The sequence below is a fragment of the Pagrus major genome, chromosome 16 (assembly GCF_040436345.1).
Source record: "Pagrus major chromosome 16, Pma_NU_1.0".
Taxonomy (NCBI): Eukaryota; Metazoa; Chordata; class Actinopteri; order Spariformes; family Sparidae; genus Pagrus; species Pagrus major.
This window is the reverse complement of record NC_133230.1, coordinates 23,162,479-23,189,211: the sequence shown is the minus strand read 5'-3', so window position 1 is coordinate 23,189,211 and position 26,733 is coordinate 23,162,479. Positions and strand designations below refer to the sequence as shown.

Genomic DNA, 26,733 nt, shown 5'->3' with positions numbered 1-26,733 from the left:
TCAATATAAACAATGCATTTCACTATTAAATTTATAAACATGGATTCAAGCAGGTATTTGTAGTCAAAGCAGATAGGGGGGAAAAAAATCAAAATGGTGTATTTCAAGGAACCATCAAGACAGGCAAATATAGGTCAATTACTGGGATCGTGGCCCAAAATAATACAGCTTCAAATGCATTCATCTCAAAACATCCATGGAGTAGACACACTGGTGCCTTCAAGGTCCGTGGTAGATTTCATTCACTATTAACAGGCACGATTGTTCTACGTAAAAAAAAAAAAAAAGATTTCCAGTTTCCCTTTTTAGTTTTCTTGCGTAAATTGTGGGTTATTTACCACAATGCACCTCGAGCCCTTCATCTGAGACAATTAATAAATGGCGGAGGAGCGGCACTCCCACCTCGGCGTCGCCCCTTAAACCTCGTGCGATTCATTATTTATTTGAGGAAGCATGTAGCTGACATGAAGTAGCTGCGTGTCTGTCTGTCGGCGGGTGAACTACAGTACAGCAGGGCCGCCCGCTGCTGTGAGCGCGGCGGAGGTGACATCACGCGTCCCCGGCGCTGACGAGCAGGCAGCGAAACGTTACCCCCTCGATGGGGCAGAAATGACAGCATGAGCAGCCGCAGCCATTATCTGAACACTGTGGGAGTTTATTTATTTTTTTAAGGACGGCCCGCACACGCGTGATGCCGCGTAATTGCCTCTAATCCTGCTGCGGTTTACATCTGTGCGCGGCGCCTCGCTCCGTCCTCAGCTGATCCTACAAACCTGCGTGTTGATTCCGCAAAATTAACGACGCTGCCTGGACTGCGTTGAGAAATGGCCCCATGACATCCACAGTGCACTGAGCGGATAAATAAAAAAATCACTGCGAGCAGCGCAAAATGACTTTGGATTTTGTCCCGTGTCGCCTCTACACGCCTTTATTTATTTTTTTGGACAGTCGCTCCAAGATGCCTTCTTCTTCATTTGACAGTCAAATGCAATAGGCTGCATGTGAACAGGCTGACGAAGATGGGATGCATCGGGGCTTGTCTGCAGAAAATAAGACGCAGGATGAAGCTGGACCGGTTCAGAGAGCTGGGCCGACAGTACCCAGTCTTCTGCTTTCTGCTGCTGGTCCTGCTGCTGTCCACTGTGCTGTTAAACAGGCAAGTAAACAATACATGTCAACTCCATCACTGCAGCTTCATCTATGGCACCCCTCACACACATATCTAGCCCTTTTATATGCTATAAGGGACTATTATGTGTTTTTACTCGGTTAAGAGCTGCGTGTTTCTTGTGTTTTGTCAGATATATACACATTATAATGGTGTTCTGGTCCTTCCTGGCTGGAGTCGTCACTTTCTACTGCTCTTTGGGGCCAGAGTCTCTGCTTCCCAACATCTTCATCTCCATCAAACCAAAGACCAAGGTGGGTCAGAGAATCTGAATGACTGAGTTCACATTTTATTTGTGACTCAGCCTTCATCATAATAAGAATATTAATAACAATCTGACAACATTGTAGCACTTTCTAATAACCATCATTGATGAATGGTAAATGTATAGTTAGTTGAACTTTAGTTAGTAGTTATTTCACTGTAAATAAACTCTAAAAATGTATTCTGATAGTTACTAATTACCTGTAGTCAGTAACCTAATCCAAGTATCACAATATAAAGTAATGTCACTTGATTACTCTCAGTTACTTTTGGATTCCTTATATACCAAATATGTTCAAATAAAGACAGAAGAAAATAAATATTCATAGGATGACTTTTTAGGATGACTTTTTTTTATTTTTATAGTTCTCACAGAATAATACACACTTGTGTGTTCACTCGAAACCTTGATTTTAAAATTGTAATCCTGTTAGTAATTCCCTTTTTTACTAAATATATCTGTATTCTAATTAAATCTTTTTTTCTGTAACTTTACACAGGTCCCTTTTTTGATATCCTAATTATGTAATCCCGTTACATGTATTCCTTTACTCCATTAACCTGACAATAAATGTACCGCTTATAAATGATGGTTATTATGAAGTGTTACCGACATAATTTTTGCTTCCACATGATAAATCTAAGGTTCATAGTGATTTGAGCATGTTAATACTTGTGACAGAGGATGATGATGGATAGGATCCCTGTAAAAGCTGTTAATCTACAGTATGTTAACTTTCTCCGGCAGTCCTACCAACAGGAGCTGTTTCCACTGGGCCACAGCTGTGCTGTTTGTGGAAAAATCAAATGCAAAAGGCACAGGTGAGATACCTGGTTATGTTGTGGTGCAGCTGTAGGAAGTTGCTGTATTGTGACCTGATCACATGTGTCAACAATAGCTATGCTGAGAAGCTAAACTTAATGCCCGCAGACATTTACTTAGTTAAAGAAAAAAAAAAAATCAGTGATTAATTAATTACATTTTATTAATCCCATTTTTTTTGTCTAATCAAAGACAGACTATTTAAATCTGCCTTTATTTTATTGCATTTGGTTTGTCATCATGGATTAAATGTGATCATCACACACTGTTATTTATCATCAAGTTATGGAAGGTGTTACCCTGCCATCTAGTGGTCAGACTGGACTCTTGCACTTTGCGTTATGTAGAAGTGTGTGTTTTATTTATTTGTTTCTCCAATTTATTGGTAGACCGACTTTATTACTGGAAAACTATCAGCCGTGGCTTGACCTGAAAGTTCCCTCTAAGGTGGATGCGTCTCTTTCAGAGGTAAAACATGCTTCATTCTTTCACGTCATTATTACATGGATACGCCAAATTATCTGATGGTCCTTTTCTGTTTTATTTTTCTAAGATCCTGGAGCTGGTTCTGGAAAATTTTGTGTATCCTTGGTATAGGTAATCCATTTTTCTGTATTTTTTTGCATACCACGATTTAAAATAAGGTGGTGCAATAAGGCCTGTATAATATGTTATATGCCGTGACGGATGTGACCATACAGTGTTTCTTTTCAGAGACATCACTGATGATGAGGCATTTGTGGACGAACTGAGGGTGACTCTGCGCTTCTTTGCAGCTGTGTTGGTCCGCCGAACCCAGAAGGTGACAAATGAGACCGTGTGGCAGAGTTAAAACCCTTTGGATGCTGATTGACTCATCATTAGTTATTTGAATTTTTTTCTCTCTCAGGTGGATGTGGCGTCCCTCATCACACAAAAGCTTCTTAAAGTTTCCATGAAGCACATTGAAGTAATCAGCAAAGCGAGACAGAAAGGTACCGCTCACATTCAGTCTTTTCTTCGTGTGCACCATCAAAAACAAAGAAACGAACCTCTCTGCTTTCTTCTGATCTTTTGTAGTGAAGAACTCAGAGTTTCTTCAACAAGCTGCCCTGGAGGAGTACGGTCCTGACCTCCACGTAGCCCTTCGCAGTCGCAGAGATGAGCTCCTCTACCTCAGGAAGCTGACGGAGATGCTCTTCCCCTACATCCTGCCACCCAAGGCTACAGACTGCAGGTAACACAGCTCTGTTTTAGTCAAGGCGCTGCACTGCCTCTGTTTATTTGTCCGTCACGAAACATCACACTATCAGTGGCCTTCTGACAGCACTGACACCAAACAGTAGTAGATTAGGATCATTCTTTACACTCTTATTTTCTTACTTCCTGCTGCTTTATCTCTTCACTCCTCTCAGATCTCTTACTCTCCTGATAAGAGAAGTCTTGGCTGGTTCTGTCTTCCTTCCTTCAATGGACTACTTGGCTGATCCTGTGAGTGTAGACACATCAAGGGCCATTTTTCTTTACTCAAAGCCTTCTGCTAACACAGTTTGAGACTATATTTAATTTGTATTTATGTCAGTTATTTAACGTGAGATGTGTCTATTTGAACATTAAAAGTTTTTTTACTTACTGGCTGCTGTTTTTCTGTTTCAGGACACAGTGAATCATTTGCTTTTGATATTTATCGACAACTCCCCTGTAAGTACAGCTGTGAACTGATGTGCACGGGTAGCTCCATTCACATTCTGCACACATATTGCTGCAGAGTGTATATGTTTCATGGGTCGATGAGATAAACATGTTTTCTATCTACCTCTCTCCTTCCAGCCTGAAGAGGCCACAGAGCCCGCTTCAACGTTGGTTCCCTTCCTGCAAAAGTACTCTGATCTCCGCAACAAAAAGCCCTCTGTAAGTGTTCCAACAAGTACTGCCTCCCCAACAAGCCACCAGTAATATCTAGTAAATACTGCAATCACAACATGCAGACTAAGTGTGTTTTAGCCCCCGAGCTTCACATATCTTTGAACTGTTTAAAAAGCGCTGCCTTTGTTAACTGTGATTTCTGTTTGTGTTTTCACCATCTCGCTCTCAGCAGGTGCTGAAGCTGGAGCTGAAGGAAATCAGAGAACAGCAAGACCTTCTCTTCCGTTTCATGAACTTCCTGAAGCAAGAAGGGGCCGTCCATGTGCTCCAGTTCTGCCTTGCAGTCGGTAAGTGTGTCCCGAGCCTTTCAGATGTCTTCAAAAGATACTTCCGCTGCTTTTACCTGCATGAAATCAGGGTTTTAAATCATACGGTTCAAATTCCAAATGCTCTCTTTTGGTTTAATTTCTTGTAATTTTAAGAAGCTGTGATGCAATTCTTTTACTCTATAGCCTAGTCTAGCCCTTCCCTCACCTCTCAGTCTGAAACCATCAGCAAAACTCACTAGAAACTAACCATAACCTTGACACTCATGGGCACCACAGTGATGCATTCTTAAAGGTCCCGACACGCAGTGAGACTGAGGTGTGCGACTCTTTTAACTTCTCAGAGGAATTCAACGACAGGATATTGTGCCCAGAGCTGTCCGACTCGGAGAAGATGATGCTTCACGAGGAGGTGAAGAAGATCTATGAGACCTACTGTTTGGACGAGAGCGTTGACAAGATCCGCTTCGACCCCTTCATAGTGGAAGAAATACGCAACAGTATGTGACTGGGATCTTCCCAGAATCATATAATTACCTACCAGACCCACATTAGCATGTATGTGTGCTCTTAACATGTAGTCTCTGTGGTTTTTGTTCTACGTCCCAGTTGCAGAGGGCCCGTATCCAGAGGTGGTGAAGCTGCAGACCATGAGGTGTTTGTTTGAAGCCTACGAGCACGTCCTGTCCCTCCTGGAGAACGTTTTCACCCCCATGTTTTGTCACAGTGATGAGGTTAGCATCTCCATTAAGAAGTAAATCCCTTAACTCATATGTACCTGAGGCTCAACCCAATTTATGAATCCCTTCCCTTATATCTGAATTGAATCGATCTCTAAATACTGTCCTTTTAAAACGCGGCTCTTTTAGCACAAACTGAAAGTTAATTGTATATTTGTATATCTACCAAATACTGGAATTAGATTCAGTTTGGAATTTATTGACTTCCTTGCGCTATCCTCTTCCGATCTCTCAGCCACCAACCAGTATCGGCCATGTCATCAATACCAGACGCGCAACTGGCCAATGAGCCGACACTGGCATTATGCCAAGCTGCCAAACCGAATTTCACCCCTCAGAGGCTGTTTCATTGAATACAGCTGGGTGGACCATTGTCCACAGCAGGCCACTGCCCTGCATGAACAGTGGGTCTGGAAAATAATGATATTATTTGATATTTTGTTGCCGTTGCTGTTCCTGCTCCAAAATAAACAGTCCAGCTGTTTTTAAGACATAAAAAGGTCACTCGATAAGCACACTGGTAACTTTCTTTTTATATTCTGGCCCAGGATTTGCATATGCTGTGTTTGATTGACCTTTATTTGCTCCTTTTCCGTGTCTACCTTCAGTACTTCCGCCAGCTTCTAAGAGGGGCCGAGTCCCCTGCCAGGAACTCCAGGATGAGCAGGTAGGTGTTGGTTTGGCAATATTTGTTTTTGTCTGTAACAAAATAAAAGCTTGACCCACAATGTTTGCCAGTATATCGATCCATCAGTTAGTGTTTGACAGAAGGCACAGCTGACTCTTGATGATGTAGCCACAGCAAACATGTAAAACACAGAATGCCTCACTGGTAGTTTATTTGTTTTGGTAGAAAAATGATTGCTATGCCGCAAGCAACCCCACATCCTTTAGTCCAGGGTGTCTACAGGTCTTAAAGAATTCTTAAAATGTCTTAAATTCAGTTTTACAAATATGAGGCCGTAAAAGTCATTACGTTGTCTGAAATTTGTGAACATTTTATGCAATTTTTGTCTAAATGAGTCAAAGTCTTCTGAGTGACATAAACCTGTTTTTAAACCTCTTTCTAAAATACTGTCTTTTAACCTTTTACTTGCACTTACCTGTTTGCAAAATATAGATAATCCTAAATCACTGTAACAACCATATTCCTACATGAAATCACACACATACTACCTAACTTTATACTTTCTTTTAATGCTTGAATAAGAAAAAAAGATAATTTGTCCAAAATCCGTCTTAAATTTGGTTAAAAATCAGCTTGAAAAAGTTTTAAAAAGCATCATTAACGTTAAGTTGCTAATACCTGTTGACACCCTGCAATCTTTCTAAATTTCACTGATAATTTGATAGACATTTTTGAATGTTCACAACCTCCTGTATCCCAATACCCACTGCACAATGAAGGCAGAATATAGTATATAGTATATATGTGCTAGCTGCATCAAATATCTTAAATGAGCTGCAAATAAGCAATATGAAAATGAGAGTTATTCACTTTGCAGCACGATGAAACTTAAATTAGAAGTGACCTTAGCTCAGGGATCGACTGTCATGTTTCTATCACGGGGTGTGGTGTGTATGTGGCCATGGGGCCCTGCCACTAACTCCTTGTGCATATTGTTCCAGAAATAGCCTCAGTTTGGATGACATTCGGTGAGTATAAGGCATCAGTGTGCTGATCAAACCAGTGGCTGGCTGAGCAGTGCTGCTGCACGCAAGAAACAAACGACACATCATTCTTTTCCTGACTGGTCTACAGAGGAACACGTGCTGCCATTTATTTTAAAAAACAAATTCACTATGCTCTGGGCCTGCTGCAGTCAGGGCTTCATTTCAGTGAGCACGAGTTGACAATGTTATAATGAATATAATTGAATTGCTAATCTAATTTCACCCCTAAATACGTGTTTTATTTGTAAATGCAAATGAGAGAAGACTGAGAAAAGTGGCCTTAATCAGCTAATCCTGTTGATCATAGCATGAGTCATCATTAATCATATGTTAATCAAGCTGTGCTGCTGAACACATGCAATATAAAGCATTCGTTTTGGAAGGTTTAGACCAGCTGGTTCCCATCCTGATCCACACTAGGGGCCGCCAGAGCTTCATGGGTGGTCAAGTCAAAAGTCAGGTTTATTTATGTTGCGCCAAATCACAGCAAACGTTATCTCATGACACTTTTCATATAGAGAAGGTCAAGACCATACACCCAACATTCCCCCCCCCATGAGGAAAAGGGGTATAAGAAAACAACAGGTCTATCTCAGCATTTCATTCATGGCTGTAAAGAAAATTAAAATAATTTGTTATGTTAAAAGTTGAGATTATTATTTAAGAGATCAACTTACAGAAAAAATGTAGAGGATAAGCGCACAGTGAAGACCTGAACTCAAGCTAAATTCACAGAGCATTTGCTCTTTTCTTCTCCCTGAGGCTTGGCCATTGTTCCAATAACTCTTTTGTTTTGTTGTTGTTTTAATGGCATACAGTTCTAACAGAACAGGCTGTTTAGCAAACACTGAATTTGTCCAAAAGAAAAAAAGAAGCCATTTAAGTAAGTATGATTGTTAAAAAAAAAAAAAAATAATACAGACAGAGAATTGTTCTGTGCTGGTATGGTTATGCATTGTATATGATATGAAATATCAATAAAAATGACAGTTTACTGAAAGAAACAGGTTGGGAACCACTGGTTTAGACTCTATTCTTAAATTATTTTCTTGTAAAATTTTTCAAATTGAAGTCTGCTCGCTTCCAAAACTGGAGAATTAAACGTTAGGGGAACTTCAGAAAGGATGATGGTTGGTCTAATGTGGTAGTTTCTGGTTAAGAAAGCAATAAAGGCAGTTTTTAAAGCAGCATGAATAATGCCTCTCAGAAGAGATAGAACCGGCATTTTGTAAACACTCACCAACTATCTGCCTCAACTCCCTCCATGTCTGCAATTCAGTAACCCCCTCCCCCCTCCACTCTGCCCGTCTGTCCGCCCTTTACTCCATCTATGTACTGCCACCACCGTGCTGTGTCTGTGACTGTATGTCCACTCTGATTCTGTAACCACCACACTGCCTGCCCCGGTATGATCCACGGTCCTCTCCCTCGTCTTGCCCGTTGGGGACGTGACCCTGCTCTGCTTATAGTTCCTGGGACTGGAGCCCCGAGTCCCCATCCTCACTGTTCACCGCCTCTGGCAGCTCTTCACCCGCATCCTTTAACTCCCTCCATGCCCAGTCCACGTTCACAACTTTCCCATACGGCTCGCTATCCCACCGCCACTCATCACCCAAGTAAGTCAGGGTCCATCCGTGTGTCACAGGTCGCTCAGTGTGATGTCATGCTGTCCACTTCCCCCCCCTTTACGTGACCCCCCAGTCCCAGCCAGAAGCCTGCATGGTTGGGCCGATGCATGGGATCCTGTTTTTATTTGTCATGTTGTGTCCTCCCCCAACCTTTCTGTGTTGTTTAAGCTGAAGACTCGCCTGTTGTTTTTGACAATGCAGTGACTTCTCAATGTTCAGTTTCTGGTGTATTCGGTATATCACTCACTTAATCTAACAGGCACTCACGCAGAGCACCTGTGATGTTGTGTACCTGATCTGGTTGATATTAAAAAGTGTGATCCCCTTCAGATCTGAAATCACTGTTCATGAAATCACTGCTCACTGCTCTGTTTGCTGTTGGTCTTTAAACAAGAACCCAGGCATTTCATTGTGAGATGGCTGTGATGTGACATTTTGGCTTCTCGTTTGGCTACTTAAGCTTTTCCTCCCCATTGTACAGTCGCTGCACCGACGCTCAGTCCGCTGCTACTTGCTTCCCCTCCTCTCCTCTTCGGTTCCTTCCCCGCCACCTCTCTCAAGCTGCATGCGCTTTGCTGAAGCCATGCACACGACCCCCATCGCGCATTGTCTAATAACCATCCCTGTTTTGGCCTGCAGGAACACGTCGAAGAGGGGCGAGTCCTTCGGGATCAGCCGCATTGGCAGTAAGATCAAAGGAGTGTTCAAGAGCACAACCATGGAGGGAGCCATGCTGCCATCCTACGGGTTGGTGGAGGGAGAGGACGATATGGTGAGTCTGGTCTGAAAATATTAGCATTCATGTGTGTGTTCCTCATTCTTACAGATGTCTCTGATTCATGCTGCATATTAACTTTGAAGGAAAGTAATTCTACACAATCAATGTAGTTACCAGTTGGGGGTGCTGGCGAGTAAAGAAAGGAAAGCCACACTGTTCACCAAATCTGCCCCACATGTGTTAACATATCACAGGTTTTAATCTCGGATCACTGCCTACTGGCTTGAAATTCACCTAATTACACAAAGTGATTGTGCTGTTCTGAGGAACCAGCTGAACTGTAATATTCGCTCTGCTTCCCTGAATTTTGTTAACCTGTGTTGCAAGTTTGACGAAACATTTTCTGCACACTGTTCAGACAGATTTGAATAAATAAAGTATATCCAGTTGTCGGGTGCTCCATTGAAGCTTTGTCAATTATGTTTTACCAGCACATAATTAAGGTGCACCCAGTAATACATTTTAATTTGATTTCTTAACAAATTATGCAGATTATTGTAAACAGGAATAAGTGAATTCAACAAGAAATTGCAATAACCTCAATTGTTTATAAAATAAAGTTAGAAAGTGTCGACAAAGTCTTTATAGTCCTTGAGAAAACCCAATCTCAAACAAATTAATTAACCTAAAGTATTATTGGGGTGTTATAAAAACCATGAACTGAGTTAAAGTTTAAACTTAGTGTTAAAACTACATACTATAGAACTGTCTCTAAAATATGGAGGTTTGGCTGAGTATTCATTTAATCATGTTTAAACATACTATACTCAAGAGAGAGCAAGAGGTACGTACAGATGTGTGTATGTGTATGTGTAAGAATTTTATTTGAAACTATTAAAGATTTCAACAACATTCAACATGACAATTATCAACAGAATGTGCCGTTCCTATACAGAAAGTTCCTAACTGTTTGCTATTATTATACACATTTTGTGTTCAGGATGATATGTACAGTATTGGTACAGATGTAATGACCTGTCTTCCATAGCTGGTGCAGTAAAACAGGATCTGTTCGCTGAACGTCTGTGACTATTGCTCCAGCCTAATTGCCCTTCCTGAACTTAATGTAAAGGGATATTGCTGTGTTTTGTTTTGTATTTCCTTTATTTGTGTCTGAATCTCAGGCAACCTTTTTTTAAACAGTCATTTCCTTTGTAGTAATTTTTTATAGGTGGGCACTGGATGGAAAACACAGGTGACACAGATGAACAAACTTGAATTGTAGATTTAGTACCAAATTAACAGACCTTGAATTCAAAGAACAAAATAAATCCAATAGTTAAAAGACAGCTCTCCAGTCATGTTTTGCACTAATAGAGTAGCAATCTTGACCATTACCTGTTTCTTCTTAAGGCGCCAACTTTACCCGACCTTCACCTCTCTCACTTCCTTCCATTCAAGGTGGAGGAAGCCATGATGGTGCTGGAGGATGACTCCCCCATGGAGGCGGCCTCCACCCCCAGCACCCCACGAAACCTCTCAGCCTGGAACATCACCATCCCGTACATCGATTTCTATGATGACGATGTGAAGAGGGAGAGGATTCCTGTGTTCTGTATCGATGTAGAGCGCAACGACCGGAAGGCAGGTGAGGTCAGGCAGACCCGTCCTTCTGTCTCAGTTACTGTCATCTGAGAGAGGTCAGGTCTGAGAGTGAGCTGTGGTGTCCTTTTTTGTAGGATATAGCTTTTTCATCAGAGTAAGGATTTGACCAATAATGTGTGATATTAAGGTCATGATTACAGAAATGTGTAAAGACCGTATAACTTGGTTTCACATCTTTAGCATTTATATATAAACTTAACTTCAGTTACCTCCCGCTGCCTGTTGGAGTTCCGATCATGCATAGTTCCCTCAGATAGCAGCGATGCTAAGCGAGAGGAGATCTAGCTCATGAATCTTGTATGTTTGTGTTTGTCTGCAGTGGGACATGAGACTGAGCACTGGTCCGTGTACAGAAGATACCTGGAGTTCTACGTCCTTGAATCAAAGCTCACTGAGTTTCATGGTAAGTCTTCTGCACATTGGAAGAAAAAACCCATCAAAATGTTCTCACAGATTCCAGAGGATTCACAGAACATTACTTCCAAGTGAACCTTTATAAGTTTAATGGCCCTGTTGCATCATTTAGGGGCTCATATTGGAAATAAATCTGTGATATCTTACACCTCCTGTAGGCTCTTTTCCAGATGCACAGTTGCCTTCGAAGAGAATCATCGGTCCCAAGAATTATGAGTTCCTCACATCTAAGCGGGAGGAGTTCCAGGAATACCTTCAGGTACAGTAGATATCTGAGAAGATTGGACACTGAATTTTATCAGACACAGTTACCCAATATAGATAGTTTTGAGGTGACATAGGATTTAACAAGAAACCTCTGATTGTGTAATGTTTCTGTGCAGAGAGACAAACCAGCTGCTGATGTCTTCTAAAATCTGTGAAGTTGAAAGTAAGACCCTAACCCAAGTATTTTTACAAGAGGGAGACGTTGCAGTTACTTTCTGGATCAACTTACAGAGTAAAAGGGACCGATTCACTTCTGTAGATCTACCTAATTCCACTTTCTCTCAGGCCCAGAGCCCAGACACATGTTCACACACAGTGCTCCAGACAAATCTTTCCACTCAGTGCAATTGGCTGAACAGGCAGCACTCGAGTGACCAGATGTGGAGATTAAACTGTAATGGGTTCAACTGTTGAGCATTTGTTCCAGGAACAGAGTGTGTCAAGTTTCAGGAAACCTTTTAAAGGTGATCGTTATGAACGTAGGAGAACAAAGGTTACAGCATGTCAGGACCCATGACAGGTTAAAATAACCCTCCTAATGGAGACGAAATTATCTCTCTGTCTCATTTGGCTGTCGCAGATGCAACTTCTCAAAACACACTTCAGACTCTGCAGTTGTGATGAGCATCCACTTGTTTTTTTTAGCATCGCATTCAACTTTCAACTGCAGATTGTTTGTCTTCTTTTAGTTATTTCTTGAAAACAGCGCAGAAAATCTCAGATGTGTTGCAACTGAAATGTCAAGAATGCAACACCAAGGAAAGATTTTTAATGCTTCCTTCTCGAAATACCAGTAATTACAACAAGACAGAATCTACACCTGTGCTAGCAGCTCTGTGAGGCTGCACAGGGGTAGCTAACATCAGGATGCTAACATGATTATAATTATGGTGTAAGCATGCTTATTTTTGGCGAGTAATATTTACCATGTTTAGCATCTCGATTCATGTCAGGATTACCCTGTCCAATATAACTGTGAGTCACGTTGTTATCATGATAATCACCATAATATTCCTAAAACAAAAATTAATATTGCACTAAAAACATACTGGAATCACTTTAACCTTACATTTTGTTAAGAAACAAATACTTTCATTGCATCACAGATAGGACACATATCTTATTTTAGTGAAAAACAAACAAAGAGTCTTAAATAGCAAGTCTTCCTGCACAAATATCACATGTTACAGCTGTAACTAATGATGACTTTTATTATGGATTAATTGTCTAGCATGTAAAATGTCATAAAACTGTCAAAAATTCTCATCACAATTTCCCCAGAGGCCAAAGCAATGTCTTCAAATGGCTTCTTTTGTCCAACCAACAGTCCAAAACCCCAAAACTCTTCATTTACTATCATAAGTGACAGGGAAAAGCAGCAAATCCCGACAATTGAGAAGCAAATGTTAGACATTTTTGCTTGAAAAATGACTAAACGATTAAATGATTTTAAAAATAGTTGCAAACTAGCCTTCTTTCAATCGACTAATAGTTGCAGCTCTATTAAGCCAACATTTGCAATTAACACAACACAAAAAGTACAGCTGAGGCTGATGGGAATGTCATTCATAAAACAAAGTATTGCACAATTTAAAATGATGATCTGATGGTTATTAAAAGTTGAGCTGAGGCAATGTCAGTACAAAATTGAATGGCAATCCATCCAGTAGCTGTTTAAACACAGTGACATTGCCATCCTTAGAGCCATGCCGTCCATCGCTATGATAGACTCCTTTTTCAAAAAGTCACTGCATGTTGATTTTTTTTATCATTCTGAAATAAGAACAGAAAAGGCTACCTTGAAGGCTGGAAAAAAATTTAAGCAATAATATTATTTCTGTCTATAGGCTATAAAACATACAAAACCACAGGTTTAGTCCTTGAAAAACTACAGCCTGTCTTTATAAAATGAGTTAAAGAGTTTTGATTGAATAAGTGTAATATTTAAAAGCCACAGCATCGATCCAAGGTCATCCAAGTAATGTTCCACTGCAAAATAAAAGACAACATGCGTTTTCTTTGCAGAAACTTCTGCAGCACCCAGAGCTGAGCAACAGTCAGCTCCTCGCCGACTTCCTGTCCCCTCATAGTATGGAGTCTCAGTTCTTGGACAAGATGCTACCTGACGTGAACCTGGGTACAGTATGAGTGTGACTAGTGTGATGGATTATGTTTGAACAGCACAACATGTCAAACACTGTGTGAAAATGTTTGGGCAGCCTGACCTTGTGCTGCAGTGAAAAGATATCTGTGTTTCAGCCAAAGGCAAAAATGTGACAGAACCATACATCACTGAGACAAAGTATTTATGTTTCACAGGGAAAATCATTAAGTCAGTTCCCAGCAAGCTGATAAAAGAGGTAAGAAATGAACTCTTGTGTGGTGTGAATGTGTGTGGGATGGGAATTGCTCAATTTCTCTCCATCTCCTCTTTCATCAAAACAAATGTTTCCCATCACATCACTCCAATTTAAGCTTTCACTTGTGTTTTTCTTACAACCTGAGCAGGCCATTAAACATTTTATATGGCAAATACATCTGTAAGAGAAATCCTACTGTCATTGGATCTTATACAGATTGTGTCCTTTGCCTCCTCTCTCAGAAAGGGCAGCATCTGGAGCCCTTCATCCAGTCCTTCTTCAACTCCTGTGAATCTCCCAAACCCAAACCCAGCCGCCCCGAGCTCACCATCCTGAGTCCCACCTCAGAAAACGATAAAAAGGTTGGGGATTCCAAGTCTTTTTCATACTCCCTCACTTTCTTTCTGCAAGCCTAGGCCCCAGGAATGTTATCCTTTGAGTCTAGGTGGAGTGCGCTCAGAGTTAGTTTTAATGGTTGTTCACATTGGACGGTTGCCATGGATCACTTTCTGGTCAAAAACCTACAATCCAATCGAGCTTAAATGTTTTTGATGTGGTGATGTTTATTCACCTAGATTGTTTTGGTGTCGACCACCTTCTCTTGAATATAATGGAACAAGATGGCACTCACAAAAAAATAAAAAATACATTTGAAAAACACCACCTTTTAAGAAATCATAACTCATAATCCACAGAACATGTTAAGAGAAACTATTTTCTTTTATATTCAAGAGAAGGGAGACATCTCTTTGGTCGATATCTCTGCAACTCACACCATTAGAATCTAATTTTGGGGTGAACTGTCCCTTTAAAGAAGTAAAGAGAGACACTAGACAGCCAATTGTTATTTCAGTTTTCTGGTACATGGTATTCTGGGGGAAAAAAATATATTAGTGCAGTTTTTGTAACAATTTGGGTCACCATATTTTGACCCATCTATTTAAAATAGTTCACACAATTGTTATCTGCTCTGACATGCAGCGAGCCAAAAATGGCTCCAAGCCTTTAAGTTGACAACTTGCTAGAGGCTGAATCGGTGAGATCACAAAAGGTTTCACAAGCCTTGAGCTTTTTACACACAATGTCACCCTTTTCTGGCTGATTTAATATGAATGTCCACTTCACTGAAGTACTGGAATTAATGTGTCATCGCCTCCGAATGGAGCGATGAACACAATTAACCTCTTGTCATGAGGCTTAAAATGAGGAAAGACTTTTACATTTTGTTTTTAATAGAAACATATAGAAATATTCACCTCAGCAGAGTGTAAAAATGAATGTAAATCCTTCTCTCCCAGCTCTTCAATGACCTGTTCAAAAACAATGCCAACCGGTCAGAGTTGACTGAGAAGAGACACAATCAGAATTACTTCATGGAAATGATCACTGTTGAAGGGGTGTATGACTACTTAATGTTTCTGGGTAAGTAAGATGTCGTTTATCGCTATATGTTCATCCCAACCCCATTTTTTTGATCATGGTCATTTTTTATTTAATGCATTGTAACAGTCACTGAAGCTGAGTATTGGGATTTTTCAAGTGAGGGTCTGCTTTTCTTGTATGAGGGTCGGCTGTAGCTCAGGACAGCTCCCCCATAGTTGTGTATGTCGGGGGGAAAGGTCACCTTACATTGCCAGTAAATACATTATAGGTATGTATGATACCTGTAGACATCCTGCATTGATACCAGGAATAAAAGAATAAATAAAATACAGAACATAGAAGGTGTTAAAAAAAACAGCAATAAGGAATTACTGTTCGTGTTCCCTCAGGAATCACCGCCACGACCTGAAGTAGAGCCCATTATTCACTCACACTCTCTCTGTGTTCCTCTTCCTCTCCTTCATGGTTGTCAGGACGAGTCGTCTTCCACATTCCTGACTGGCTGCACCACCTGCTAATGACGGGCAGGATCCTGCTCAAGAACACACTGGAAACCTACACAGATTACTACCTTCAGTACAAACTGAACCAGGTGGTGCAGGAGCACCGGCTCGTCTCACTCATCACCCTGCTTAGAGGTACATTCAATCATCCAATGTGTGTTTTTCTAAAAAATGATGAAATATTACTTTAAACGTGCTAATTTAATAGGTGAACTGCTAAACTTGTAATCTTGACCCTCGTAGACACAGTTTTCTGTGAGAGCAGTGTACCCCGCTCGGCTCAAGACAAGCAGAGGAGGGCGAAGAAGACATTTGAGGAGATGATGACCTATATTCCAGGTACTCTTTCACTTATTACAGCTAGTGGTTTTGTGTGACTTTTCCACTTTCCATAACACTATCAGTTTTTTGTGTCAGCTTGGAAATTCATGAGCCTATCATCTTTAGATTTCCTAACGAAATGTATCGGAGAAGAGGCCAAGTACGAAGGCGTACGTCTGCTCTTTGACGGACTGCAACAGCCAGTTCTGAACAAACAGGTACAAAAGCACAAGGGCAGTCACACACACACACACACATAAACAAGACAAAAACAATCAACCTGAGAGAATATTTGACAGGTGATGTGTTAGTGAAAGTGAGATCAAGCTGTAGCAGTCCCATTGTTTGAGATTTGCTGTCTTTCTTTGTTTTGGGCTGATTTTCCAAAATCCCTCCAGACTAATTGCAGGGGATTCAGATCACCTGCAGGGTGGGGAGACTGTCTCCTGATTGAGGAGTGGAAGCAGCTTGGGGCATTTCCCTCCCAGCTAATCATGGTGTGACAAGGCCCTTTTTGTGAAGGCTTAAAAGAGGTGGGGAATGGCACCCAGGTGGCTCTCACCCTCAGTCTGAACCTGTCCCTGAGCCATTGAGAACCTCATTCCCCTTAGATTGCCAGCCAGAAACTCTGGTCTGTTTAGGCCCTATTGTGTTTTCTTGGCTGCCCACTTCTTTCTAGTGAGGAAACTGGGTTTAGTCGGGAACCCCTTGAAACCCAAGCCCCTATACACCTTCGGTTTGACATTTTATTTCCCTGGGGCTTGTAGGAGCACATTTGTTTTTTATACCCGGAAGAGGCATTTGTTTATTGATTCATTGTCCAAGTAGCGGACATTGGCCATTCCCCCCTAGATTTACATGTTTTTTGTTTATATTTTTATGTAGGTTGGGCTGGCCTGGAAGCATTTTACTGTCAGGACCGCCACAAAGCCTGTCCTGATACAATAACATGAGATGTGTCAAACAATCCAAAATATTTTGTGCAGATTGATCACAAGGTCATATTCCCCCGCAAGTCAGCATGTAGATAGTGTTATAAAATGTGTTTTGCATTTAAAAAATCCCAGGCCTTTAATTCTGTTCATCTTCTCCCCGCTCTTTGTCTTCCTCAGCTGACGTATGTGCTGTTGGACATCGCTATTCAAGAACTTTTCCCGGAGCTGAACAAGGTAAACAGATGCTAGTCTCGGTTAGCAAAGGAATACAGCTTCTGAATATCCACCCATCCATTATGACTGTATGATGCTGAAAGATCACTAAAAGTACAAAGATACCGTATCATAGCGTACATTAAATAGCGGCATATTACATTAACCTTGTTTTATATATCACATCTTCAAACCGAATGTGCTAACTCTATGTCTGTGTATCTTCAGCAGGTACAAAAGGAGGCGGCTGTGATGGCTCCATGGATGTAAAATGAACAGTTCAGTGAACATGAGCTGACATGCTTACGGCCACACTAATGCAGAGACTTTTGTCGGCCCCGTTACCTGAAACTAACGTGTAGATCGCATCAATCAACATGTGCAACAGCTGATCTGATTACCTGCCACAACAAGAAGAGGAAACATGGGGATCCTTCTGCTTTATGCATCATTCACTTTGTAAAATAAATTGTATAAATAAATGACATAAAAGCGGTCCTCGTGTATTCATATGTATAAAAGCAAACAGAGTAAAAGTGTGTTTGACTGCTGCAGCTGATTGTAGCTGTCATTAATTATTACTATTAATAATCCTTATTTATTTCACACTGTGATACCGTTGAGCACACGATAGAACTGCCACAGGTGTGAATACCTCGACTGCTGTAAGACTCGTCACCTCATATTAAAGCCTGTAACACCGTTTGAAACGTGGCCACTGTGGAATCAGATTTACATAATCGAAATGGGAAAACTCATTCCAAAAGTAATCGTTACTAATTTTTTATTTTTGAAAGGAAGAAATGAAAAATCACAATCAGCACATGCAGTTCAAGAACCTAAAGTAATAGAAAACTTGAGAAAAAGTGAAACGTGAAAGTAGAGTTTGTCTAGCAGGTTTTTAGTTTTATAAACTAGAAAAGAATTGTCTTGCACAGTACCTGAATAACTCCTACAGGGCTCCTCAACAACTGACACATAATTTTTAGGGACTTTATTTTTGTAAATTATAAATTGAAACAATCCAGAATTTAACAAGTCGTGATTAAAACTAATAAATTGAAAAGAAAATAATTTAATGCAGGACTTTTTGGTTCTATGCATGGGAAATTTATGTCACAATGTTCAAACTTCATGACTCATTTTGATTAAATGTCACGATTCCATTTATTTTTCACAACAAAAAAAAAAGGAATGTCTGAGAAAGTGCCTTCCATTTCCATTTTTGGTTTATTTTAGCAAAGCTTTTACAAGTACTTTAAACAGAGGACTTTGGAGTAAACAAAGGCAGCAAACAGATGCGATGACAAAAACAAAAGGGCGGCAGGAAGATTTGGCAGCAGATCTTGAACAAAAGTGTTTTACTCGTGTACAATGTGTTGGTGAAGCAAAACAGTTGATGTCGATGAACATGCTCAGATAAGAAGCAGAGCTTTACAAAAATTAGGCTTGTCCTTTATCTGAGTAGGTGTCAAAGGAAGTTGAGTTTGAGGTGGAAGACAGTCATATTTGTACATTCAGGGGCATAAACACTTGGAAGCTTTGGCTTGTTTTCATCCATTCCTCTTCAGTGAGGGAAGGCAGAGATGGAGCAGCCAGCCAGCTTTCCCTCTGTTCATTATCTCAGTGAAGTTGGATGCTGCCTGTAGCCTCCGTCATATTGTATACTGTAGTCATTGAGCTCTTCAGTTCCTTTAAATCCACAAGAAAAAACATTCATACTAAAAATGAATGACATGCACTTTTAGGTCACCAACATTGGTAGTACATATTAACTGTTTTCATATTCAAATTGTTCATCTTCCAAACTTGTGGATAAAATCTTATTATACAGAATCTGTGTTGTCCCCAATCCTTAATATCATCTGATCCTTGGGATAAAATAAGTTCCTGGCTGGATGTTGAATCGGACCCGAGGCTGACCCTGCAGTCCTGTTGTCTCATCCTTGAAGCTGGCGACACGGAAAGGCAGTTAACCAAGTCCCAGAGGAGCTTCCAAGCAGTCAAAGTTGCCATTCAGTTTATCACAGTTTCACAGAGTATACAAAGCCAATCAGAGGGTCAGGGAGAGACATAAACCCAGTAGCAGCAAGCCAAGGCTGTGGACTGTAAAGACACCTGAGCTCCTGAACCTGATCCGGCCCTCCACCGCAGGGTACACTCGCTTCATGTCCGAGATGTATTTGGAAAAAACAGAAATGTCCATATCACCTGTGGGGGGGGGAAAAAAAATGGTTTAGTATTTAGTTGGTATTTTATCCAAATAAAGGTGAATCTGCTTGCTGCCCATGCTCAAAATCACTTGCTCAATGTTTACAGTGTTATAAGCTCTGTGAGCCTTAGAGACAGCTGCAGAGCCATATTAAAACTATGCATCTGCTTTAGATTAATAATTGCCCCCAGAGTGAGTGCAAAAAGTACACAAACAGTATGTAGTCTTCAGGGGACCCTCTGAAATGAGTTCACAGGGACTCTTTCCTCAGACACGTGATCATCACTGATGGATAAACTGCACCCTTCTGAATCTTGCTTACGGGACAGCTTCATTCAGAATGTCCTTGGATTCATTTCAAGTGAATGTGATGATTGAAGGGAAGCCAATGCAAAAGATACTGAATTATCAGTTGTTGCACGGAAAAAACACACAAAAATAAGTCAAGAGTTGACAGCCATGTGTAGTAGAATATAACCATAGTAAGTAGTTGGTGGTAAATGACAACTGGTAATAATTGCTGTGATGTTAAAGAGAATAATCAAGTGTGAAGAAATCACAATGGATGGTTGTAACATGTATTACTCTGCACCATTTTGATTGAACATGCACCTATTGATTGAATTACTGTATTGTGATAACATAAAGTGAAATGTAACCACAGATGTAAGAATGAAATCATGTAACCAAATATACAACACTTGTTATTTTTAAAAAATGCAGTAAGAAGAGTGAAAGAATCTAATGGGATATATCAAGAGGGAAACTTGTTTTTAAAAAAAACTAAGGCCAGGTGCAGCTGTGAGGACGGGGATCTCCGAGGAAAAATACCCATGTCAGCAGAAGTTGAGGTAGAGTAAGGATTAGATCAGACCATGAGGCCATGGGAGGACAGTTTTTAGGCTTAAATGAAGACACCTGTAGAAGATCAGGTCAGTTGTTCATGGACATTGTCTGTGTATGATCTCGTGTTCTTACTGCCATCAATAAAAGCTCTACTGCACTCAGTTTTGAGGACTCCTGGTGATTTTTGACTTTTGAAACTTTGGAAAACCTCTTGAACAAACACAGAACTGAGAAGTCATTACACGACACATGCTAACATCTCCATGAGGCTATACTTAAAGGCTCAGAAGAAGGTGTACTTCAGTACTGTAATTCAGTTCTTCCACTGCTACCAGTCGGAGCAGATTTTGAACCAACAACCCTCCGGTCCCCAAGCCTAGTCCCTGCAGACTAAGCTACCACTACCCACTGCAGATAGTAACAGTTACTTATGTTGACAACCTCGTTGACGCCTGTTGCGAATGTCCCCAGACTTCCTTTAAAAAAAGCTGTATTTTGTGAGTTGTTGAGTTATGAGACCTTTATAAACTTTGCGACACGCTATCTACAACAAATTCTTAACTATTGGGCCTTCTGGGTTATTCGGCAAATGTTATTTATGAAGATATAAACATGATGTACATGTTTATTTGCATATATAGCAGGGAAGTGAGATCCAATCACAAGCTGTCACTCGAGACCCTTGTTAATACATGAAGCTGTCTACTTGTGATCACGTCACTGAGGAGAGATGTTACTTCCAGGTCTATATTCCTCCTTCGGCACAGTGTTGTTTTGAGCTAATGCTAACATCAGCACGCTTAAATGCCAACATGCTGATGTTTGATTTGAGAGTTTTCCCTCTGGAGCGAAGTGGTGAATTGTACTTGGGTGCAAGCTTCCTGCCTTTCATAATGTTTCGTGCCATGTGGCTTCCTCTCTTTCTTGTTTTCAAAACTGAGTTTGAGAAATCTGAGCACCCCCAAAAAATCAGCTTATTGGAGTAAAACAGTGTAAGATCAGAGGTTTAACAGGGCTGCTAGAGTCTGTTTTTCCATGTTTCCATGTTCCATGAAAGTTGGAAGAATTCATTCTAGATTCACGTTTCCCACTCGTGGTTAAAGGTCTTTACGTCGTCTTTTAACACACAGTGATGTTTGAAATTGATTTTTATGCTCAAAATCTAAAGGTTGCCAGTGGAAAAAAACCCCAAACATGTTCATCCTAAAAATGAATTACATGCACTTTTAGTTCACCAACATTAATAGTGCATATTTACGGTGGTCATCTTCCAAACAATCTTGTGGATAAAATCTTATTAAACAGAATTTGTGCTGTCCCCATTCCTTAATATCAACTGATCTTATAAAATAAGTTAAAACAATGGAGTCCATTCGGAGACATTTAAAGGTTGGCACTGAGCAAATAAACTAAAGACTAAATAAATGTGATTGATGAAAAACACTTTAAATGAGTCATCATTAAAAAAAAACATTAAGGCGCAGGGCTTGCTTTGAGTCGAGCCAACAGGAAAGAAAAACAAGGGAGAGTGAACTTGAGAACATTAAAGACCCAGAGTGAGCTTTTGAGTAGTCTGCCAACTCAAATAAATTATCCTTATCAGAAGATTGGCTGATAATTGCTGTCTTTGGTTAGCTCTTGGACATTTTTTTAAGCAGTGAAACACACAAGCAAATTAAACTAAGTCTTCCTTCTTGATGTCTTTATACATCAAACTAAACACATTTACCATATTGGCAAAAAAGAACATTTCATTTCAAGTAAATGCTCATCTTATCTCGCACACAATTTCTGAACCCCCTTTGTTGCCCACCTGTGTTATGCTTCAGTAGCTCCTCCTTAACCATGGTAAAGCCATCACCTCCGCCCACCATGAATGAAGGCATGACCACAGTGTACGTCTTCTCCAGGTCTAACGGTTCATACTTTGGCACACGGCACTCAGTGCAGAGCACGGACAAAGACACGACACGCTGGTTCACTGGTTTGGAGAGGTCATACTCTACATGAATGCCTAGAAATGTCCGAGAGATAACAAGGAAATGTTATGTTTGCCCAAGTGATATCCCTCGTGGACACCAGTGAAAGATGAAACAGGAAAAGTGACATTTTTGTAAAAATGAAATCTTATCCAATGAGAAGACTGATACCCCTCATGTATTTCTGTTGGAAATGAAGCCACCATCTAGTTAGCTTAGCATGAAGACAGGAAAGAGGGGGAAGCAGCTAGCCTGACTCTGTTGAAAGCTAACAAAATTGGCCTAAAGTATCGAACAGTATCTAAAGCTCGACACCACAAATAAACATTTTTACACTTTGGTTTTTGTACAGATGAACTAAAATAAGATGTAACACGTAATGTAATTAGCAGTGTTGTGCAGTGATCTAACGCATTAGAGGACAGTCTGCTGTGAGATGTGTGGTGTAAGCTTGCTGTTATTATGGATCCCACTGGGTTTCCGGCAAGACCCACCCTACTCTGCCTCTGATTGGCTTGCATCTATTGTTCTCGAAAGCCTTGATGACTTTGTGGTCCTAGTACTCCTTGCTAAATCCATCCAATAAAATAGTCGAAAAAAAATAGTAAAATCCAGTCTTTATGCTAAGCTATTGATCTTTTCAACCAACCCCTGGAAAGCAAGTGAATATGCATATTTACCTAAAGGGTAAATAAGGTAACAGTCATTATTATTCTAGGAGACCTAGGAGAGGAGCATAGGTGCCAGAAGACAGACCTGAGACTTGAAGAAATTCTCCAGACATGCCGCCATATCTGTGAATGGAGTGTTCAAAGGCTTTTTTGATGGTTGATCCTTTAATCTGGACCAAGTCAAAGGTTGCTCCAAATGGTAAGACGGTGAGAATCTCCTCCATAGTTATGGAACCTTTTAAAGTAAAGGCAAATACCATTACATTTTAAAAAAGAAGCTACAGCTGAAGCCAGTGCAAAGTGGTCTTTGTGATACTTAAAAACACTGTTTTACCATTTGTGTTGTGCTCATTTATAGGTGTCCGTATGGCTCCACTATTCAGCATACATATGCCCACATGATTCCACTGCAGATTCTCACCTGAATACTTTACATTATGATGAATCTGGCAATGCACAAGGACAAAAAAAAAATAAAATAAATGTTAACACAGCAGTCAAACTCGACTTCCTGGAAAAAGTTGCTCTCCTGTGTTTGTGAAGATTGACCTTATCACTGTAGGCTATCTAAACATCTGCTAATTGTTGTTTGTGTCAGCCTCCTCCAAACCCCTGCAGCCCTTTTAGATGTTGTGAATTCCCACGTAATGCTGAGCAATGACAGGCAAGATCTGAGGTTACAACCATTTTGAGGTTGGGCTTCACGTGTGACATAATGCAAATGTTTGTCTTTTTGTCTCATTGGTTAATAAACTGAAGAGCAGAGGGAGCAACTAAGGCTTTCTGAATGAATGAGCCAAACGTCGGCTGTTACCATAGCATCGCAGATCAGGTTGCCGAGGTTACACTCCCGAAATCGACACTCCTCAAATGTCCCATTGAGGTAGACTAAGGTTTGTCCGACGTACTGTGAGGAGTACTGAGCCAAGCCTTTCTTCCACTTCCCAACGTCAGCGAGGACTTCTGGGTCTGAGAGACAGCTTGTGTAAATACAGGCTTTATGTAAACATAAGACAAGTTTAATGTATTTTTAATGAACCCTTGAGAAAGGAAAGTGGATTTTGTTTTGATTAGAGTGCTGATATAATTTAAACTAACATGAATAAGCATGAACTAAACTCTTTCGAACATAATCTGACGTAATCCTGATGCATTTCATGAATAATGTACAAGTAGCAATCTAAGCATTTGTTTCAACAGCTGTGAGAACGTCACTTGTACCAAAATTATTCACAGATGTAGGCTACAGTAATGATTTATCGACAGACATGCTGATTCAATTCACTCAATGTCACATCAACTCGTTTTAACATCTCAAAATCCTTTCAACTACTGAAACAGCTGTAAGGTCAGACACGGGCCACCGTGTGTAATGACTGAAAATTAGGCTGTAATTGCGGCCTACCTTGAGGTATGCTGCTGTCCATCAGGATGGGGTTTCCAATGGCTTTAATCACATTCCCAGCTCCATCAAAGGTAACTTTTAAGTATCCAAGGTATTTCCCGAAAGCAAAAGCCTGGACCACCGGCACGTTTCTGCCGTCACTCGACTTCACCATATAAGGGTAGGGACCTGCCGGCACCTCGGTGGATGGGGGCTTTCCTGCAGAGAGACATTTTGAGGTTTTGTAGTCCACCCACATCCTGTTAGACCGAAGGTGAAACAGCGGGTTTGCTCTCACAGTTCTGAACTTACTTGTAGTGTGAAAGCAGAAAGACAGACTATTGCAGCTACATTTAATACAAACAACAACCGAAATGAGTGAATTTAAAAGATACAAGACAGTTGATGTTTTGGAGTTCATCTTTTGCAAACCCCTTTCCAATAGAAAAGAGCTTAAAGGATAAGTTCAACCGGAAATGAAAATTCAGTCATAATCTACTCACCGTAATGCAGATGGAAAGTCTAGTGATGTTTCTTAGTCTGCAAAACATTTCCGGACGAGCTGTATGGAGCCATTTCATGTTTTTCTTCCAGGTGTTTTTCAAAACAGATCCCCATCTTCTTCAGATGTTTGGGAAAATGCTGCAACGCCGTTTTGCTGTGTACCTCCAGAAATGTTTTGTGGACTACGAAACTTCAGCATGAGTAGATAACAACTGAATTTAAGTTTTTGGTTAAACTTGTCCTTTAATAGAATAAAATAGGACTACCAGTGTAGAGGAATGTGTTGGTGTGTCCTCCGATAACGACGTCGACCCCTTTAACACGCTTGGCGATTTGTTGATCCACGTCAAAGCCAGAGTGGCCCAGCGCGATGATCTTATTATAGCCCAAGGTTTCCAGTTTATTGACCTGAACCTGAAGTGCCTCCACCTCATCCTCAAACTTCAGGTGTTGGCCTGACAGGCAGGGGAAAAAAATGGGTTAATTTGCATGGTCACAAAGCATTTATGCTTTCATACAGGTGAATAAAACATCAGGTTAAGATGAGATGACATGATGGTGTAAATCAATTTAACAGTAAATGAAACCACACTGGAGAAAGCTCTAGAGAGTGTTTGAATGCAGCAATGTGCCAATGAATACATTAAAAGCTTCATCAATCAAGCAGCATGTTATGCTTTTACCTGGCATGGATAAGAAGGGGGTCTCTGCGGTGGTGTAGCCCACCACAGCCACTTTGTCTGAGCCCACATGTATGACTGTGTAGGGCTTGTAGTAGCCACTGAGCTTTGCAGCCAGAGTCTGGTCAGGTTGTATGTTGGCGCTCACCACAGAGCAGTTTACACTCTGGAGGAAAGGCTGGATCAGACCCTCCACTCCATTGTCAAACTCATGGTTTCCCAAAGCCTTAAACGTAAAGGAATGGGTTTTATTGACTGGGCTCCAGTAAAAAACAACAACTCTTTATTATATTATAGAAATTTCTATTAAAAAACAAAACAAAAAGACAACCATGTTCAGGTGTGAGGTCGCACAATAAAAAAAGAGAACAATTTCAAGGATATTTACCATGGCATCATAACCAAGTTTGTTCATGAAGTGCGCCGCTTCAGCGCCTTTATAGTAGTTGAACCAGACAGTTCCCTGAAACTGGTCACCTGCATCCAAAAACAAGACGTTCTTCTCCTTTCTCCGGATCTCCGACACTTTCGTGAACCTCCTGGCGACCCCGGCGAAGCAAGGACCCCCGACTGAACACTTCCCCGAGTCCTCGCTGGTCTCCTCGATCCGTGCGTGGTTGTCGTTGGTGTGGAGCACAGTCACCTCGAAAGCCGACACAGTCCCCGAGCAGTTTAAAAGCAGAAAGAGACAGAGCGAGGTCAAGAGAGCGCACATAGACGTCCGGAGGCTCATCGTGTCGCTGTGCGTAAAAACGCATGAGTGACCAAGGATGTACAGTGAGCTACATGAAGAAGGCGTGGGCTTTTCTGGCAGGATGTTTTAAACCACAGATACTTACTTAGAGCACAGTGTATAAATAGTTTATATTAGCTGTAATATATTATATTTATTAGTTTATACACAGCTGTAAATAACCAGTTTATAAATGGTAAATAAATAACATTCCTAAATGTACTAATGCTTCGTGAGTGTTTTAAGCAGTTTATAAGAATAACTTTTGGGTTTGACTGGTTGGACACTGACCTTCTGGAAAACTGCTGCAGGAGGATCACGACCAAATTTTATGTATCAATACAATATGAAGTTTCAAAAGAAACATGATCAACATATTAGCAGAGAATTAAACTCTCCTGAGACCCTTCTTTTTCATAGTTTGAAAAAACGATTCCGCACCAAGAGTAAATGGGGTCTATTCTGAGCTGAGACCCA

At 40.7% G+C, this 26,733-nt stretch overlaps 2 protein-coding genes across 6 annotated transcripts; one reads left to right on the top strand and one right to left on the bottom strand.

The window, feature by feature from the left end:
* The first annotated feature begins 561 nt into the window (after positions 1–561).
* LOC141010795 (sorting nexin-14-like) lies at positions 562–17,742 on the top strand. 5 transcript variants are annotated; one of them, XM_073483893.1, is made up of 30 exons: positions 562–1,156; positions 1,302–1,422; positions 2,181–2,254; positions 2,645–2,723; positions 2,809–2,852; positions 2,970–3,057; positions 3,145–3,229; positions 3,315–3,471; positions 3,650–3,725; positions 3,891–3,935; positions 4,065–4,145; positions 4,333–4,447; positions 4,771–4,926; positions 5,036–5,160; positions 5,775–5,833; positions 6,796–6,822; positions 8,310–8,456; positions 9,108–9,240; positions 10,648–10,834; positions 11,171–11,254; positions 11,424–11,524; positions 13,558–13,669; positions 13,852–13,892; positions 14,135–14,254; positions 15,191–15,314; positions 15,749–15,913; positions 16,022–16,117; positions 16,226–16,317; positions 17,212–17,268; positions 17,476–17,742. In XM_073483893.1, the coding sequence occupies exons 1-30, from the start codon at positions 1,020–1,022 to the stop codon at positions 17,515–17,517; spliced, it is 2,970 nt and encodes a 989-aa protein (XP_073339994.1). In that variant the 5' UTR covers positions 562–1,019; the 3' UTR covers positions 17,518–17,742. The 5 variants fall into 5 exon arrangements, with proteins under 5 accessions (XP_073339994.1, XP_073339993.1, XP_073339998.1 ...); XM_073483892.1 differs by having other exon boundaries at positions 4,330–4,447; XM_073483897.1 differs by lacking the exon at positions 6,796–6,822 and having other exon boundaries at positions 4,330–4,447.
* Positions 17,743–18,555: 813 nt separating this feature from the next.
* Positions 18,556–26,256, bottom strand: LOC141010316 (snake venom 5'-nucleotidase-like). Its single transcript, XM_073483198.1, has 9 exons — positions 25,912–26,256; positions 25,527–25,749; positions 25,110–25,298; positions 24,361–24,558; positions 23,770–23,924; positions 23,290–23,401; positions 23,041–23,190; positions 22,119–22,319; positions 18,556–19,458 (listed from the first exon to the last, which is right to left on the bottom strand). Exons 1-9 carry the CDS (start codon positions 26,254–26,256, stop codon positions 19,301–19,303), a joined length of 1,731 nt encoding a protein of 576 aa, XP_073339299.1. The 3' UTR covers positions 18,556–19,300.
* Between the last annotated feature and the right edge of the window lie 477 nt (positions 26,257–26,733).

Coding starts and splice junctions, on each gene's coding strand:
- LOC141010795 (XM_073483892.1), top strand. CDS start 1,020: ATGGGATGCATCGGGGCTTGTCTGCAGAAAATAAGACGCAGGATGAAG. Junction 1,157..1,301: donor TCCACTGTGCTGTTAAACAG/GCAAGTAAACAA, acceptor GTGTTTTGTCAG/ATATATACACATTATAATGG. Junction 17,269..17,475: donor TTTTCCCGGAGCTGAACAAG/GTAAACAGATGC, acceptor GTGTATCTTCAG/CAGGTACAAAAGGAGGCGGC.
- LOC141010316 (XM_073483198.1), bottom strand. CDS start 26,256: ATGAGCCTCCGGACGTCTATGTGCGCTCTCTTGACCTCGCTCTGTCTC. Junction 23,191..23,289: donor AAATGAGCACAACACAAATG/GTAAAACAGTGT, acceptor TTACTTTAAAAG/GTTCCATAACTATGGAGGAG. Junction 22,320..23,040: donor AGAATTTCTTCAAGTCTCAG/GTCTGTCTTCTG, acceptor GGACATTTCTAG/GCATTCATGTAGAGTATGAC.